The following is a 19076-nucleotide window of genomic DNA, read 5'->3' as shown; positions in this document are numbered from 1 at the left end:
GAAAAATGTTTAATCAGTTCCTGTGCCCACTTTAATCAGATTATTTGGGTTTTTTTGGTGTTGAGTTGTAAAAGTTCTTTACATATTTTGGATATTAACCCCTCATAAGATATATCATTTGCAAATTCTTCTCCCATTCAGTAGATTGTGTTTTTGTTTTGTTCATGGTTTTCTTCATTGTGTGAACCAATATTTTAGAATATCTCTTTGAGCACCAAATTGTTAGCTCCCTAAGTATTCCCACATATGAAGCTCTTGGGAAGATGTGCTCTTGTTACCAAAGGCAATAGGGTGTTGGTGAAGGAGAATAAATTTGAAAAACTTGGAATTCAATGCAAAAAGATGATGACTGAGAGATGTGAAAAAAAATTAATAGAATCATTAAAGGCATGGGAAGTATATGGATGTTAGCATAGTTCTCTAATCCCAGGATATTAGAACTCAGCTGAAGAGGTGTGCTTAGAACCATAAGGGAGATATAATTCCAAACAGCAATTTTAAAGTTCAGTTTGTGTCATTTAAAGTTTTAGCCTGATGGGAAAAATGGTTTAAAATGAAGTAATGTGGGGTGTCTGGGTGGCTCAGTTGGCTAAGCCTCTGATTTCGGCTCTGATCACGATCTCATGGTTTGTAAGTTCAAGCCTGGTGTCAGGCTCTGTACTGACAGCACAGAGCCTGGAGCCTGCTTCCAGTTCTGTAGCTCCCTCTCTCTGCCCCTACCCTTCTCATGCTCTGTCTCTCTCTCTCTCAAAAATAAATAAACATTAAAAAATAATAATAAAATGAAGTAATGAGTTTCCATGATTCTGTGTTAGTGCCCTCCCAAAGCTTCCCAATAAAATGCCCAAGAAAAGGCACAAAAAAGAAACACCAGAAAACAAAGAGAAACCCATATGCTGTGGTCTAGTGTGAATTTCTAGTAAAGAGAATTTCTATGAACAGAAACACTGATGAATGTGTCCCCAGTGATGAAGTTAGGAAAAGGCTTTGATCGCCCCTTTTCTCTGTCCTCCTAAATCTGACGTGACATTAACCAGAAAAACAGGTGTGGGGCGCCTGGGTGGCCCAGTCAGTTAAGCATCCCTCTTGATCTCCGCTCAGGTCATGATCTCATGCTTTGTGAACTCCAGCCCTGCCATCAGGCTCTGCACTGACAGCACGGAGTCTGCTTGGGATTCTGTCTCCCTTTCTCTCTGCCTCTCCCCCCCGCCCCCATTCTCTCTCCCTCTCTCTCAAAAATAAATAAATAAATGTTTAAAAAAGGAAAAAGAAAAAGAAAAATAGGCACTTGCTCCTCTTTGCAAGGGGACCGTTTTCTGTGATAGGCAGTGTTGTGTAACTTGTCCCACATCTGTGTCATTATTCTCCTTTTACCTCCTTTGCAAACTAAAACTCCAAGTATGCAACACAACCAGGAGTCGAAAGAGCTGACTGGGTTCACAACTGCAAGTATTCACTGTCTCAATTCAAAGGTTTTATATCGGGTAGGTGGGAGTGTAGGTGCACACACGTTTGTGCTCCTATTTTCTGAACATTCCTCCACTTTATTTCTATGGATCTAACCTGAAAAAGAAAGGTATGGAAAATACACTAGTGTCTACTGTCATGAATATTGCTATAGAACTGATTCTTCAAGCATTTATAATTACCTGGGCTATACTTTTCAGACCCTCTTCGAGGTAATGTTGATGTTAGGACATAGCAAATTTGGGGCAGGGTGAAGGAACCTAACATAATGCCAAAGTGTTGGAATTGCTAATGCATATTTTATAATTCTAGCAGTTTATGAGATCACATTTGGTGCCTAAAATCCCTGGGGTACAATTTGGAGAAGAAAAAATGGAATCTAACCAAGGGCAATGTAGAGTTTTGGAGAAGTAAATAGAGGGTTTGCAATTACAATGTCAAGGATCTTAAAATTCAAACTCAAATTTTATGCCACTACATTTACATATATACATAGTATAATAATTTTTAAAGTTGATTATTTTTGTATAGTAAAAGGGAAGATGGAAAGAAAAATTTGCCCTAAAACTGTTGTCTAACTTTTTTTTAAGTAACATTTTTTTCTTTCAATTTGAAAAGTAATGTCTGCTTATTATAAAGGACTTTAAAAATAACATTGTATTATTATAGACATTTTAAAAATGCACTGTAATACTATAATACAGCTAATATTATATACCACTTCCAATGTGCCAGACATTATTCTAAACACTTTGTGTACATTAACCATTTTGATTTTCACAACAACAAATCACGTAGGTATTATTAGTCCTATTTATAGATGGGGAAACTGAGCCATGGAGAAATTAACATGTACTTGTGGTCTTCTTATATGTTTTATAATTTTGTTATCCGTATAAAGATAATATCTTCCTATATCTTATACAGTTTTATTTCCTTTTATTATCTTCTACTTTTGAAGATCACTAGTAGTTCTTTAGCTTTTTTAAAAATATTATTAACTATATTTTTTCTAATTATCAAAATAAGAAATGAAATGGTATCTTTGCATTTTCTTCTATATATGAATGAAGAAATAACAGTTCCTTTTCACAACTCCATTTCTAGTCTTTCGTTATATCATCTGGAGTTTAATTAAAATGTTTTTACACTATATAACCTTTCTTTCTGTCAGGATTAGTTTGACAACTATATTCCATTAGTAACGGAGTTTATAATTCTTTAGATTTATTTCAAAATGTTTTCGATACTTGTTGCCAATTCTTTTACATCTTCCTATTTTTCCCGTTAATTTTGATTTGTCTCTTAATCTTCAAAGTTGTTCTTTGCTTGCTTGCTTGCTTGATTTTTAAGAGGATAAGTGAGTAGAGAGACTTTTAGTTTCTCACAAACATGAGATTGCCTTTTGATTGCCTTCACATCTATTTGAGTGAATATTTAAAACCTGGATTGGAGCATTTCTCTCCTAAAGTTCTGAAGATGCTACTCCAGTGCGTTCTGGCACTTGTGCTGCCAAAGAAAAGCCTGAGGCCAGCTGGTTCCTTTGTGCTCAACTTGTTTGTAGGTGTGCCTGTAAGGTTTTGGTTTTTAATCTATACAATTCTACACCTTTTTTTTTTTTCAGCGTATGTCTACACGTGCATCTTTTCTTTTTTTCCTCATCATTTTAACAGTTTTTATTTAATGTCGTATGTAAGATTACTTTATTCCTGCACCTTTTTAATTGTTTCTTCCTTATATTTGCCCTTTTCCTTTCCTATTTGGCGAGATTTAGCTTTGCGCTCAAGGATCTTTTTGCAGTCTTTGTCCAGTTTTAGTCTAGTGATGACCACCTTGCTGGGGCGGATGCCCACGTGGACAGTTGTGCCATTTGCCTTCTCTCCCTGTACTTCTTCCATGCAGATGACGTATTTCCTCCTGTAAACCTGGACTACTTTGCCAATTTGCTGACCTTTGTAGTGTCCTCGCACAACCTGTACTTCATCGTCCTTCCGGATGGGCATGGATCGAACGTTGTACTTCTGTTGCAGCTCCTTGAAAAGAGGGGAAGACATAATCTTCCTGCGAATGTGGGAAGGTGCACTGAAATGCCTTTTACGGCTCGTGCTCCGGTCAGAGGCCAAAACGGACTGGCCTTCATATTGGCCGCGGCAGCTCCAGCGATGGCCGCAAAAAGGGAAGAGTTCTTCTCCTTCTCCTTCTCCTTCTCCTCCTCCTTCTCCTCCTCCTCCTCCTCCTTTTTTTTTTTTTTCTCCCAAAAGGAGGCAGGAGGCACAGTAGTTGAGGATTCAAGCCTGGCAATCGAGTAGCATAGATTGAACCTCAACTCTACTACTTGAATTGAGAACTTTTTTAAAAAAATGTTTTTTAAATGTTTTTATTTACTTTTGAGAGAGAGAGCAAGCAGGGGAGGAGCAGAGAGAGAGGATCTGAAGTGGGCTCCGTTCCGAGAGCCTCATGTGGGGCTTGAACTCACAAACCATGAGATCATGACCTGAGTCAACGTTGGCCGCTTAACCGATTGAACCATTCAGGCACCCCTTGAATTGAGACCTTCAATGGCCTCAGAGGCACACCTGGGTGGCTCAGTCAGTTAAGCGTCTGACTTTGGTTCAGGTCATGATCTCATGGTTCATGAGTTCAAGCCCGGAGTCAGGCTTTGTGCTGACAGCACAGGACCCACTTCAGACCCTCTGTTTCCCTCTCTCTCTCTCTCTGCCCTACCTCTGCTCCCCACCCCCTCTCTCTCATAAATAAATACACACTTAAATGACCTCAAATTACTCTCTAAGCCTCAGTTTCCTTAACATAAAGTGGAATAACAATAGTACTTTACTGCTTAGGTTTGTTTTTAAGATTCAATGAAAGAATGGATGTAAAATGCATAGCACAGTACCTAGCTCCATGGTAAGTGATAGTTATTGCTGTTATTAGTCTTGCCTGGAGCATGTTCACCCTTCCAATCTTTGTACTAACACAGAAGTCAAAGCAGACACACGGCAATCATAGATCGTACTCCTCCTCAAATTCTCCTAATAATTCAAAGGATAGAGGCAAACACTAGGTATAAATGAAGCACTCCTTTCCTGAAGGAGCCTGAAATCATCAGAAGCTTGAAAAAGTTTGCCAAAATGTCCTTTTTATTTTTACACATTGGGCTTGAGTTTTGGTTTTGGATTAGCTAAATGGAATTTGAACAATGTGTGTAGAACCAATTAATTTTGAACAATGTATATGGAAATCTTATTCACAAAGGGAGCCATTCTGGCTTTGAAGGACCATTTGATTTATTATTCCATCAACTACACGTGGATAGGAAAATGCCCATGTGACTACCCCCTTATTCTCCAGCTATGCTTCTTAAATCTGGACATTCCAGCTCTATTCAAAATAAGCAACTAGATAGACTATGCATATCCTGATGAAAATATTCTGTAGATAGAGAATACTCAAGAAAAAGTACCCTTGACATGTTTACAGTGACGTCTGATTGAGGTCATTTATTACCCTGGGTAGAGAAGGAGTCAACCCTTTCCTTCCTAACTTTCATACTCCAGTGTTTTTCAACTCAGAAAAATATTCCTAAAATATGTCTTTGATTACTGCTTCTGTCTCAAGTTTTCTTCTTTGGAAGGAACGTGAATAATTCTTCTGTCCAAGTCTCTTTCTTTGTCTTCCATAAATATCTTTTTTAAAAAAAAATTGTATTTTCTTCATTCCTTTCCCCTCATGCTTTTCATAGTGTAAATGTTATCTCCAAATATAGACTTAAATATGATTATATACTGAAGTTCGTAACTTTTCTCATCTCATTCATCTCCATTTTCATATCATCCTGTTATCTTCCATCTTAGATTGTTCCTATATTTTTTCTATGAGAGTTTTTTATGATAATTTTTTTAATGATAAACAGTCTTATTTTTTTATACCCTGCTAAAAATGGCAAACAGATTTCTAGAGTTTTCTTTTTCTGGATCTAATTAGATTATGTTCTGAGGTTTCTTCTTATACTGAGTATACAATTCCTTCTTCCTTGTTCTACAGCATTTTAAAAATAAGCTTTATGCTTTTTCCCCTACTAACTTACAATTGAGTAAGAGATATTTCTACCAACAAATACAGTAAATGGATAGTCTTTGACCTCATTCTTTGTCCTTTTGAATCTGGTTGTGTTCTATTTTCAGATAGCAAAATCTAGCACTCGTTCATTTAGTCTGGCTTGGCTGGACTGAGATACTATAGCCTGCTACTCCCACTGCCAGGCTCTCTAGTAACGAAACAGATGGTATTGTGAAAATCTATAATTTCCTGTATACCTTTTCCCCAGGGTTTATCTTTCTCCAGCTCCACCTACTGTTCTTTACCTGATGGCATTATCTCATTTTGCTGTCCTAATCCCCTCCCTTTATTCCCCACTTCATGCTGACATGGTTAGTGGGAGTTATAGCTGCTGATAATGTAGAAAAAGTAGAATAAATAGGATAGAACAACATTCTGATATCTATCTATCTATCTATCTATCAATTATCTATCTATCTATCTATCAATTATCTATCTATCTATCTATCTATCTATCTATCATTCCTGGAAGATTTGTATTCTCAGTATTCTAGTTGGTAAACTCCTTAACTTTCTTAATAGGGAAAGAAAAGTGGTTAGAAGCTAAACAAAATCTCTTGCTTTCTGTGAAAATACTTTCATGGGTTCTAAGGCTAGGAAATAAAAGATATGTCATCTTCTGCCTTGCTATCTTTGTGATCACTTGTTTTGGGGAAAGCCAGCTGCCTCGTTGTAAATACACTCATTCAGCCCTGTGAAGAAACCTACATTGAGAGGAACCAAGGCCTCCCACCAGCAACTTGCACCAATTTGATAGCCATGTGAATGAATTATTTTTGAAGCAATTTCTCCAGCTCTAGTCCAGTTTAGTCTAGACTTCTTAAGATGACTGTAGCTTCCGCTGACATCTTAACTATTTATGAAAGACCCCAGATTAGACTCTCCCAGGAAATTCACTCCCAAATTCTTGATCCACAGAAATTGAGAAATAATAAATGTTTATCTTATTTATTTTTTATGTAAAATTTTAAATTGAGATAAAATTCATATTTCATATAATTTTCCATTTGCACCATTTTAAAGTATACAGTTCAGTGGTTTTAGTATATTCATGATGTTGCACAGCCATTACCACTGCTTAATTCCAGAATACTTCCATCACCCTCAAAATAAATCCTGTACTTCCTAATTCTTCTCTCTTCCCATCCTCTGACAACCAGTGATTTATTTTCTGTTTTCCTGAATTTGCCTTTTCTGGATATTTCATATCAAATAGATCACATAATATGTGACATTTTGTGTCTGGCTTCTTTTATCTAGCATAATATTTTCAAGCTTTATCATATTGTAGCATGTATCAGCACTTCATTCCTTTTTATGGCTGAATAATATTCCATTGTATGGACATACTGTATTTTGTTTATGCATTCATCATCAGATGATCCATTTAATCACTTGAGTTGTTCCCACCTCGTGGCTACTAAGAATAACGCGGCTATGGACATTGGTATGCAAGTTTTTGTGTGAACACATATTTTCAATTCTCTCAGGTATATGCCTAGGAGTAGAATTGCTGGATCATTTGGTAATGCTACCTTTAACTTTTTGAGAATAAATACTAACAGGTGTTTTAAACTACTAAAATTTTGGGGCAATTTATTATGCAGGAATAGATACCAATTGCCCTTTGTTTAGTACATAGAATAATTGACACAGGTTCTTTTCGTGGCACAGTCCCTTCAAGATTCTGAGAATAGACTGACTCTCAGACACAGTATCCAGTCTTGTTATGATTTTTTTACAGTCCTTTTTGTGTGATTTCATAAGAATTTTTGTTGAAATTTGGGAAAGGCCATGAGTGAGGCTGTGTATTCGTATAAAATGACCACAAATTTAGCAGCTTAAAACTATACACACTTATTATGTCATGGCTCCTGTGCATCAGAGCTTGACTTACCTGGGTCCTCTGCTCAGGGTCTCCCTAGGAAGGTGTCATTTGGGCTGCCTTCTCATCTGGAGGCTCATTTAGGAAAGTATCTGCTTCCAAGCTCAACTGGATTTTTGGCAGAATCCATTCCCTTGTGGTTGTAGGACGAAGGGCTCCAGCGTCTTGTTGGCTATTGCCTGGAGGGTGTACATGGTTCTTAGCAGCTACCTTTACTCCCTTCTCACGTTGACTTCCCAACGTGGCCATTTATTTCACCAGGGCAGCAGGCAGAGTCTCTAGAATGAGTGTGCTAGCAAGGTGGTCTTTAAAAATGTAACCTAGTGTACACAGAAGTGACATCCCATCATCTTTGCCATATTCTGTTGCTTAGAAGCTGGTCACAGGTCCTGCTCACACTTACTGAGAGAGGATTATTCAAGCGTGTGAACACCAGGAAGTAGCGGTCATGGGGGCCTTCCAGAGTCTGTCTTCCATAGGCTGAAAACCAAATACTCACATGTTAAGCAAGATATGGGGAAAAATCTTGGAGATGATCAAATGCTTTTTCATTTTACCTTAATTTGTTTCTAAAAGACTAAATTTATTTGGTGGTACTTTTATGATCTATTTTACTCTCACCTTTAAAAAAAATCTTTATTTTCCAACATTGCTCTAGCTCAAATTTGGAAAAACGAATTGTGATCTAGATCTAACTTTAGTGGCTTTATTGTTTCTATATAGTCATTGTCCTGAAAAATTTATGAGGCAATGTAGGATAAGGCTTACAAACATGGGCTCTGGCATTAGGGAAACCTGGGTTCAGAAAAGTGCTGCTTACTAGCTGTGTCACTTTGGACAAGTTAGCTAACCTTTTGGGCCTCAATTTCTTCATCTGTAACCTAGGTATAATAATAATATTTATCCCATGGGGTTATGAGTATTCAAGGACAGAACACATGTAAAGTGTTTAACATACCACTTTATATATTGTAAGCACTCTATTAATGCAAACTTATAATAATAATGACAATAATTATTATTATTGACCTAAAGAGGAGAGTTTTGAAAAGGAAGGAGCAATAAACAGTTTGGCATAAAGGACAAGTATGAAAGGACTCAATAGATTTAGCAACTAGAAAGTTGTTGGTGGTCATGATAAGAGCTGTACCAATGGATGGGGGTGAGGCTGTAGCTGTACTGCCATGCAGGTGTGCAGGGAATGGGAAGTTAGGAAGAGAAAGCAAAAGGAAAGGGCTCTGGCAGGAGGAGAAACTTTGAAGAAGGAAAAATCCAGCAATAGGTACTATATGCCCTTTGTCTCTACACCAATGGTTAACAGGGTGTCACCTTACAAAGGCAGTATATCCAGCAACTTCTCAAAACAACCTGTGCTGGAGATTCAGTCTTTTCCTTCTTTGGATTAGTGCATCTCTAACCCTTTTGTATAGAAAAAATTTTTTTAATGTTTTTATTTATTTTTGAGACAGAGAGAGACAGAGCATGAGCAGGGGAGGGGCAGAAAGAGAAGGAGACACAGAATCTGAAGCAGGCTCCAGGCTCTGAGCTATCAGCACAGAGCCTGATGCAGGGCTCGAACTCACAAACTGTGAGATCATGACCTGAGCTGAAGTCGGAGGCTTACCCAACTGAGCCACCCAGGCACCCCTAGAAAAAAATATTTTTAATCCAGACTTTTATTTCTGGCTTGTCTGTAGTTTGCTAAATTACAACTTTAAATATTTAAAGGTTTCTAGCATACATAGCAAGGTGATGCAACAAAAAAAAAAAAAAAAGGAGAAGGAGGAGGTGAAGAAGGAGGAGGAGGGGGGAGGGGGAAGAAGGGGGTAGAGGAGGAGGAGGAGGAGGAAGAGGACCTGATCTCTAAGAGACAGGGGAAATTAGTAAAGAGTTACATATTCCCAGCTGGCATAGAAATGAAATGGTGGAGCTTTTGAGCATGTGGGGGAAATAAAATACAAGCCAAAGGTGGTAGATTTAGAAGTTTTACTGTTGCGTACTAAATTGCACACCAAACCCATTTGGCACATGACCAACTATCAATATAGGCAAAATGCAGAAGCTGATTACATTTTTCCTGAGCTAGTGGGAAGGTTTATCTGTATGGTAATAAGCTGTCCAAGCTGGAACAGGAGGGAAGATGCCTGAGGTTGTAATTTATTATTATTCCATTACCATTGTCCTTCGTGCCAGCAGTCACACTTTACCTAAGATCTTTCCGAATAATTTCAGTTCATCAATCAGAGGGAAGAATAATTCCTCAACATAAAAGCCATGAGCTCAATGCTGTGCCTTTACCCTAAATGGACATTGGAAACAGCACATGATGCAGTATTTGGACATGTATATAGCCAAGGAGATCCTTATTTCTTCCCCTTGAGGGTGCTAATAGAAACTTCAATAAAGTGTTGCCAAGAGGAAGTAGAAAGAACCTGGACTGGAATCACAACGTCCAATAATAAATCCTCACTCCATTACTTACTGTGTGAATTAAGGGCACTTCATGCCCTCTCTAAACCCCATTTTCTCAGCTGTGAAATGGAGTAGTTATGTCATTTGCACGAATTGTTGTACAAATGAGATGAGATGCTGGTGGTCTGGCATGTTGAAGGTTCAATAAATTCCTCCTGGATTTGGATTCCTAGCCCATCTCTACTTTCTATTCGATAAATATTTTGCATTCTTCCTGTGAATGTGACCTGTGTAATAACCTCTCAGTTCCATCCCCAAAGTGGAGAGTAGTGAGTTACCTGTTCACAGTTACTGCCATAGTTGTATGGCAGAACGTGAATGGGGAAGTGTGGTGTGGTGAGGTGACGTGACTTCACTGCCCTAGAAATTAGGACCCATAGTTGTGTCTTGAACTCACTGAATGACCTTGAAAATGACATAGAGTCTCTGAGCCTACTTCGTGATTTGTAAATTATGCCCATGGGGCAGGGGGTAGTGTGGAATAAAACATCTGAGTTTTTTTCTGTCTTGAATATTCCTGATCTAGATCAGAAAGTTCTTTCCATACTGGGGCTATTGAGTCATACTTTTTACTCATGGTAATTCATTAAGAAGCATTATCATCAGTCATTATTATTACCAGGAACTCTAAATGATTCCCATGGAAGAATTTAGCAGATAATGAAATCACTTGCAATAAATAAGTTTGCTAACTAAAATGTGGTGCAGTCCTATGAAGAAGATAATTTGTTTATTATAATTATAATGTATTAAAAGAAAGTTATTATAATTCAGTTCCAGAATTGTATGTACATGAATATTTGTTGATTTAACAAATAAATGGATTCTTTCATTGTATACAAGCCACCTATACAACAGGGTCAAACAGGAGCATGAACTATTTGGACGTTAGGGAAAACGTGGAAGGGGCTGTGTTCTGATCACTTGCCATTCTGTGATGTTGTTTGGTACTTCTGTCCTAAAATATACCTTTGCCTTCAAGGATCCTGCAGGCTAATTTCAGCAGCTGGGAACCTGCCCAGGCTGTCACTGGCTTTAAGGAACGCTGCCGCAGGCGGTCACCAGGAGGCATCGGTCTCCAAACCTAGGGGGAGCGTGCAGTGGCATGACCCCAGCCCCAGAAGGGAGCTTAATGGAAACTGAGAAGTCATAGTTACAGATTCAAATATTTTTGTCAGAATAAATGTGGGACTTGTTTAAAAGTTGTATATACACAGAAAAGAGTTACCTTGACCACACAGGGATCAATGCTGATACTATTCAGGACCAACTATTGACACAGATTAGCAGGCACATTACATATAAGGGGTCGTTATGTTCCGAGGTGCTCAAAGCATCAGCCCAACCAAGGAGTCCTCCTATATGGCCATTAACTTCACAGGTTTTGCAGTCAGCCAGACCCAGATTCAATTCCTACTGCTACTTATTAGTTGTGCAACTTTGGGAAGGTTTTCTCTTCTATAAAATGAAGATAAAAACAGTTTTTACTACACCTATGGTGAATGTGTGAATTAAATGAGATAAGGCATATTATATGCTTTGTAAAGTGCTTTCCATGCTGTAAGCCCTGAAATATTATACCTATTTCTTATAAATATGTTATTGTTATTGATAATGAAAATCAAGGCCCAGCAAAAGTTGCCCTAGGTCAGACAACTAACAACTGGCAGGGCCACTGTGGGCACCCAGGTCTATCTGCCTGTGGTTATAACCACACTGCTGCAAAAGAGAAAGGAGTATGCTTACTCTAAGGGCACCAACAGCAAAGACAGAACTTGCTGACTAATGCTGTGTGGACAGTCGATTCTGGGCAGGATCTTGTCACTCCTGGACAGAAGGAAGTGGGAGTCAATCAGAGCTACAACTGTTCCACATTTGTTCCCACAGGCTACTGGAAAGACCTAAGCCTGGGCCTCAGGGGCACCCCCGGAACCAGGCAAACCTAAGCTGACCTACTTGTGAACTGGAGTTAAAATTTAACAAAATGAATAGCAAGCAGTGCAACAAGTATAACTTTTTTTATATAACTTCTCTTTTGTCTTCCTCTATGCTCCTGTCATACCCCATGTCCACACAGTGTACCCTGAGAGGCAATCTCCTTCCAAATCCCAAATTGGGAGTGGGGCACAAATCTCTCTGGTTTTCCTTTTCCCAAACTTTCTGGAGTTTTCTTTTGCATAGCCTTTAAGTTGCCACTCAGAAACAAAGGTCAGAAGGGAAAGCCAGGGCCCCGAGCACTTCACCTCTTGCCTTTCTTTTCTTCTTTTGGTAAAATACTTTTTATTTTCTATTCCTGTCTTACAGGAACTTCCCTTGGGTCACCTCTGCATCCACTCTGCCAATAGCTTAGAGGAAAGCTTTATTTTCAGACATGGAAACATTGCTTCTTATATGTAAAAAAGGATATTTTAGAATTTATAAAAAATATTTCTCTCTGCAATGTCTGGTTTTCAAGACTGTCTTGCTATGGAATTAGAAAAAAAGACATTTGAAGATATAGTACAAAGCTGTAGTAATCAAAGCAGTATGATGCTGCACAAAAACAGATATATAGATAAATGGAACAGAATAGAGAGCCCAGAAATAAACCTACACTTATATGTTCAATTAATCTATGACAAAAGAGGCAAGAGTATACAATGGGGAAAAGACAGTCTCCTCAACAAATGGTGCTGGGAAATCTGGACAGCTACGTGCAAAAGAATGAAAGTGGGTCACCCTTAAAAAAAAAAAGAAAGTGGATCACCCTTTTATGCTATAAACAAAAAACCCCTCAAAATGTATTAAAGACCTAAATGTGAGACCTAAAACCATAAAACTCCTAGAAGAAAACATTAGCAGTAATTTCTTTGACATCAGCCATAGCAATATCTTCTAGATATGTCTTCTCAGGCAAAGGAAACAAAAGCAAAATTAAACTATTGGAACTATACCAAATAAAAAGCTTTTTCACAGTGAAGGAAACCATCAACAAAACAGAAGACAATGTACTGAATGGGAGAAGATACTTGCAAAGTATATATCCTATAAGAGGTTACTATCCAAAATATATAAAGAACTTCTACAACTCAACACCAAACAAAAAAATCCAACTAAAAAATGGACAGGGGGGACGCCTGGATGGCTCAGTCAGTTGAACACTTGAGTTACTCTCAGGTCATTATCCCAGGGTCATAGGTTTAAGTTCTGTGTCAGGCTCTGCACTGGGTTCCATGTTGAGCATCAAAACCTGTGTGAGATTCCCTCTCTGTCTCTGTCTCTGTCTCTGTCTCTCTCTCCCCCACCAGATAAAAAATTAAAAAAAAAATTGGACTGAAGACTTGAGTAGGTATTTTCCCAAAGAAGACATACAGATGGCCAACAAACACATGAAAAGATGCTCAACACCACTAATCATCAGGGAAATGCAAATGAAAACCACAATGAGATATCACCTCACACCTGACAGAATGGCTAAAATCACAAACACAAGGAATAACAAGTGTTGGCAAGGATGTGGAGAAAAAGGAATCCTTGTACACTGTTGGTGGGAATGCAAACCGGTGCAGCCACTATGGAAAACGGTATGGAAATTCCTCGAAAAATTAAAAATAGAACTACCATATGATTGAGTAATTCCACTACTGGCTTTTTACCCAAAGAAAACAAAAGCCCTAATTTGAAAAGATACATGCACCCCTATGTTTATGACAGCATTATTTACAATAGCCAAGATATGAAAGCAACCAAGTGTCCATCCACAGATGAATTGATAAAGAAGAAATTATATATAATGGAAGATTACTTAGCCATAAAAAAGAATGAAATCTTGCCACTTGCAACAACGTGGATGAAACTAGAGGGTGTAACGCTAAGTGAAATAAGTCAAATAAGTCAAATAAGAAAGACAAATACCATATAATTTCATTCATATGTGGAATTTAAGAAACACAGCAGATGAACATAGGGGAAGGTAAGGAAAAATAAGATAAAAACAGAGAGGGAGACAAACCATAAGAGTCTTTTAAATACAGGGAACAAACTGAGAGTTTCTGGAGGGGAGGTGGGGGGGGATGGGCTAAATGGGTGATGGGCATTAAGGAGGGCACTTGTTGGGATGAGCACTGGGGGGTGTTATGTGTATGTGATGAATCACTAGGTCCTACTCCTGAAACAATACTACATTGTATGTTAACTAACTTGAATTAAAATAAAATAAAATAAAAACCAGACCCTTAAATACAGAGAACAAACTGGTGGTTGCCAGAGGGGAGGTGAGTTGGGCAAGTGGGTGAAATAGACAAAGGGAGTTAAGAGTACACTTATCTAGGGGCACGTGGGTGGCTCAGTCTATTAAACATCTGACTTTGGCTCAGTCATGATCTCACATTTGTGAGTTCAAGTTGTGGGTTTGAGCCGTGTCAGCCTCTACGTGACAGCTCAGAACCTGGAGCCCACTTCAGATTCTGTGTCTCTTTTTCTCTGCCCATCCCCCACTTGTGCTCGCTCGCTCTCTCGCTCTCTCTCTCTCTCTCAAAAAAAAAAAATGAACACTAAAAATGAAAGAGAACACTTACCTTGATGAGCAGTGAGAATGGTATAGAATGTTTGAATCATTATATTATATACCTGAAACTAATATTGTTGCAGACTGTGAGTCTGGAGTTCTCTCTTGTCTGGGAAAAGAGCAGACATAGGATTGAATATGAGAGGGGCTAATGTCCAGGAGGAGACAAGAACCCTGAACAGAGATTTTTGTCTCTGTATTTACTGTGCTCTCAAGATCTTACACATATGGTGAATGTGAAGAAAACAATCAGATAGCAATCGTTAACTTTTGTGTGTAAGAAGCAAAGGGTCTGGGAGGCAAGTGGAGATTGTGATCAAAGTACAATAGTATATTGGTGTCTGATGGAAAGTAATTTCCTGCAGGTGATATAACAAGTTACTCATGGTTCCATTACAATATCTCGCTAGCTAGCCTTGGGCACTTTTACCCCAAGGTGGGGGGGGGGGGGCAGCTTTCCACCCTAAGCTTTTTTCTAACCCATTTATGTAAGTATAAGGAATTCTTGAACCTCTTTCCCCACATAATATAACACTTTATAATTAATTATACTTAATAAAAAAATAAAATGTTACTTTACAAAACTTTTTCTGATTAAAAAAAAGACATTTGTTTGAGTTGGTGCTGATCTTCTCCTTCCCTAGTACAGCATGATTCTTGGCTTATCTTTAAGGCAGATGACATGCATGGGAAAGAAATAACTCCTGGGTTAATAAAAAATTATGGAAATAAATGAAGATATTTTAAAAATATTATCTCCATGATACTAGTGAAGACCCACAGTTATGCCATTAGGATAGATCTTTCATTCATTCATTCATTCATAATTATTTATAGAAAGCCAACATGGGCCAGGCACTGAGGATAGCAATACACTAAACTTTCCCACTTTTCACAGCCCAGAGAATAACACTGATATCATCTACACATATAATTGTCTGATTTTCATAGAGCCTTGGAGGAGTCTCATGGAAAATTAGTTAGTGTTTTTCTGGACTGTCTGTGATGAAAATAAAGATATTTGCTCTTTGAGAGAACATTTCATCAAGCCTTCTGTTCAGGGGTAGTTTATCCCAACCATGTCTGCATCTTGTATTCATTATTTATTGTTGTTTAACAATTTACCACAACATTTAGCAGATTAAGACAGCAAGCATTTATTATCGCACAATCTCTGTTGGTCAGGAATTTGGGAGCAGCTTAGCTGGTACGTTAGCCCAGGGTTTCTCATAAAGTTGCAGTCAAGCTGTCAGCTGGAGCTGCAGTCACCTCAAGACTTGACTGGGGCTGAAAACCTGCTTCCGAATTCACTAACATGATTATTATCAGACCTTAGTATATCTGCTTCTACGCTTATTCATGTGATCCTCTCCACCAGTCTACCTTACAACATAGCAGATGGCTCCCCCAGGGAGGGAGTGGCCAAGATGGAAGACACAGTCTTTTTATAACCTTGTATCAGTATTGACATCCTATCACTTCTGCTGTAGTCTTTGTGTTAGGAGCAAGTCAATAAACTCAGTCCACACTCTAGGGCTTGAGATTACCCCAGCGTGTGAATATCAGAAGTGGAGATTATTGGGTATCATCCTAGAGACTGTCTGGTACAACCTTCTTCATATGTCTCTTGGGTTACAGGTCAGAGGATAGAGTTTGATTATTTTTCCCAATTCTTTGGCATAAATGGTCACAGGCATTTGATGAAGTGTTTCACACACTGTGCCTTTTTCTCAAATGAATTTAGGCAAAATGGCCATCATGGTGATGGCTTTCAGGTTTGCAGTGACTTGGAGGGCATTTCCTGCTAAGGCAGTTTCTTGTCATCATTTGCCCTCTGTTTGCTGTTGAGAGAGCATCTTAGGATATCACCATGGAATTTCAAATGAATGGCTAACGGGATGAATGAGAGATACAGGAGATTTTCCCTGTGATGACTCATGTCTTGGCATTTCAGGAGTTGTTTTAACTGCAAAAGCACTTGAACTCATTGGATCACAGAATTAAGTGTCAAGATATTTGGATTTGAACTTGGGCCCTGCCTCTAACTAGCTTTTCACATGGGACAAGTTACTTTACCTCTCAAAGATTTCATTTGTTTAGAAAAGAAAAGTTTAAACTGAGTGGTATCTAAGGGCTCTTCCAGCTCTAATGGGCTGTGCTTTATTCACAGATGTTTTTCTTCTTCAGGAGCTTTGTGTGGAGCTAGGTAAATGGTCTTGCTGCAATATTATTCTGTTGCATAAATTGTTGGGATTGCATAGAGTGCTATTATTTGGCAATTCTCTAGTTTCACTTTTTGGAAACTGCTAAGACACAGTCCCAAAAATTTTGTATAGGAAAACAGCCAACATTTATTGACATACTACTACATGCCAGTCACTATGTTAAGTACTTTATAGGCTTTCTTATTTGGGCCAATAATCCTATGAGGTAGATATCTTTTTATCCATAGTTTATAGAAGGAACTGAGAATTAAGAGAGTGATTTGTCAAGATCACAAGCTACTAAATGAGCAGGGCCAAAGTTCTAATGGTAGGTCTGTCTGGCTCAAAACCAGGCTGTTGGCTTCTAGGTTATCTATTTTATGCACCAGTTCATTGGGTGGGACCTATCAGTCAAGGACCCAAGACCCTGAACAATGAAGCTTTTCAAAGTATTCCTGGCAGTGTGATATTTTAGGAATGCAAAACAATCCTTGGGAATTAACAATTATTATTTTTTAATAATTTTTAGTGTTTATTTATTTTTTTGAGAGAGAGAGAGAGAGAGAGACCGAGGAAGGGGTGGAGAGAGACAGAAACACAGAATCCAAAGCAGACTCCAGGCTCTGAGCTGTCAGCACAGAGCCCAATGCAGGGCTCAAACCCACGAACTGTAAGTCAGATGCTTAACTGACTGAGCCACCCAGGCACCCCAGGAAGGAGCAATTATTATTTCCAGAATAAGCCAACGATGTAAAGCTGTGACTTAAAAGGAAGCAAGTCCTATGAGCAGGTATCATTTTCTGACATGACCTCTAAATATGTGGTGTTGGACAGAGATGTCCAGGAAACTTTGTGCTGCTTCCCACCCACACCCTCCCCTGTGATTTTTTAATCCTTTGTCAATGTACACGTATTTGAAAACCTCTCCTGTGTTTTTGGTTAGTAAGAGAGTTGCAAAATGGAAATGCTTCTCTTGGCCCTTCCGCCCTACTAAAGGGATGTTTCTTGTTGCCAGAGGTCTTTCAGAGCGGCAGGACTTTGAGGCTGTTTGGGGGTTTTGTTTTCTTTGTTTGTTTTCTCCTTTAGGCTTTTAGTCACACAACTACAGCTTAGAATTGAATTTGAGTCACAGCACACTGAAGAATAGTGTGCAAGAACTCCACTGGGAGCCCCCTGGCAAAGGATGTGTCTAGTCCCTGGTTCTTCTCAGTTCAGCCTGATGCTGCTACACAAACCAGTTCCTGCCATGGGCTGATGAGAAGACATCAATCACTTTTCAGTGGCTCTTGTTCCTAAGTGGCTGTTTTGGAAGGGAGCCCTTTGGAGTTGGAAGAAATACTATTTTATGTAGCCATTTTTTTAGCTGTTGCTATAAGGAAAATTTCCACCAACGTGAAGAAACCATTCCAAAGGTTTTACTACATGGGAATGGCTGTCCTTGAATAATCAAAACTGTAAAGTAACAAGGCATAATCACTACCATTTGTGGAGAATTTTGTGGGAGCTTTGCATATTATCTAAGTAAATTCTTTCATGAAGTTTGAGTGATAGATATTATTTCCATCATATAGATGATATATAGAGTTTAAGAGACTCATCCAAAGTTGCAATTCCTGTAACCACGAGAGCCAACCTAGAACCTAGGTCTTTCAGATTCCAAACCCACTGTTTTAGGCAACTATGCAAAGTACCTGCAAATAAGTTAGAACCTTCTTTGATGTGAACCCCAGAAACCTGAACCCCTGTTCATCCACTTAGGATGGGATCGGCACTTAAATTTTTCATTTCCTGAATTTGTAGCATCGACCAAATTTTAGCTTGAATAGTTAAATTATTTAAAAAGAACAAACATTTGCAAAACACTTTAAAAGTACTCATTTACAAAATTGATAGAATATGGAATCATAAAACTCCCAGGTTAGAAGGGATCTCAGAAGTAATAGAGCCTTCTCTCTGCATCCTCATCCTTCTCGTTCCCACTCGCTCATTTAAATGGTCTTTTTTCTTGGCAGAGCACTCTTAGTTTATAAGGTTCTGTGCCTTTAAGACATTTCACAGCTTGGGCACCTTCCTCATTCAGTTTCTACTTCCCTCAAAATCAGACCAAAATGGTGTAGGCTAATTACTAGTGAGTCTCAGCACACCCTCCTGGGGAGCAAAGTTTATGCAACAGCAAGAATGCCTTAAATCCTTCTATATTTACTTTCCTCTGGAGAGCTTGTACTACTTCCTTATTTGTGTATTCTTCCAACTTCTTTGACTACAGCTGCACTATCCCATGAGGTCACCATTAACTACATCAGGCTACTGAGCACTTGAAATGTGGCTAGTGAGCATTGAAAGGAGATGTATGTGTAAAATATACACTAGATTCTGAAGCCTT

At 38.6% G+C, this 19076-nt stretch overlaps 1 protein-coding gene and 1 long non-coding RNA gene across 2 annotated transcripts in view; both read right to left on the bottom strand.

The window, feature by feature from the left end:
- Nucleotides 1-3123: 3123 nt before the first annotated feature.
- Nucleotides 3124-4416, bottom strand: LOC102959827 (60S ribosomal protein L26-like). The gene is made up of 2 exons (XM_042963490.1): nucleotides 4364-4416; nucleotides 3124-3621 (listed from the first exon to the last, which is right to left on the bottom strand). Exons 1-2 carry the CDS (start codon nucleotides 4414-4416, stop codon nucleotides 3171-3173), a joined length of 504 nt encoding a protein of 167 aa, XP_042819424.1. The 3' UTR covers nucleotides 3124-3170.
- Nucleotides 4417-7699: 3283 nt separating this feature from the next.
- LOC122233276 overlaps nucleotides 7700-19076 on the bottom strand; it is a 32552-nt gene continuing 21175 nt past the window's right edge. Inside the window, exon 4 of the long non-coding RNA XR_006210823.1 lies at nucleotides 7700-7951. This is a non-coding gene — a long non-coding RNA (uncharacterized LOC122233276). The remainder of the gene's footprint in view (nucleotides 7952-19076) is intronic.

This window comes from Panthera tigris, chromosome D4 (genome assembly GCF_018350195.1).
Source record: "Panthera tigris isolate Pti1 chromosome D4, P.tigris_Pti1_mat1.1, whole genome shotgun sequence".
Lineage (NCBI taxonomy): Eukaryota > Metazoa > Chordata > Mammalia > Carnivora > Felidae > Panthera > Panthera tigris.
This window is presented reverse-complemented; position numbering and strand designations above follow the sequence as displayed.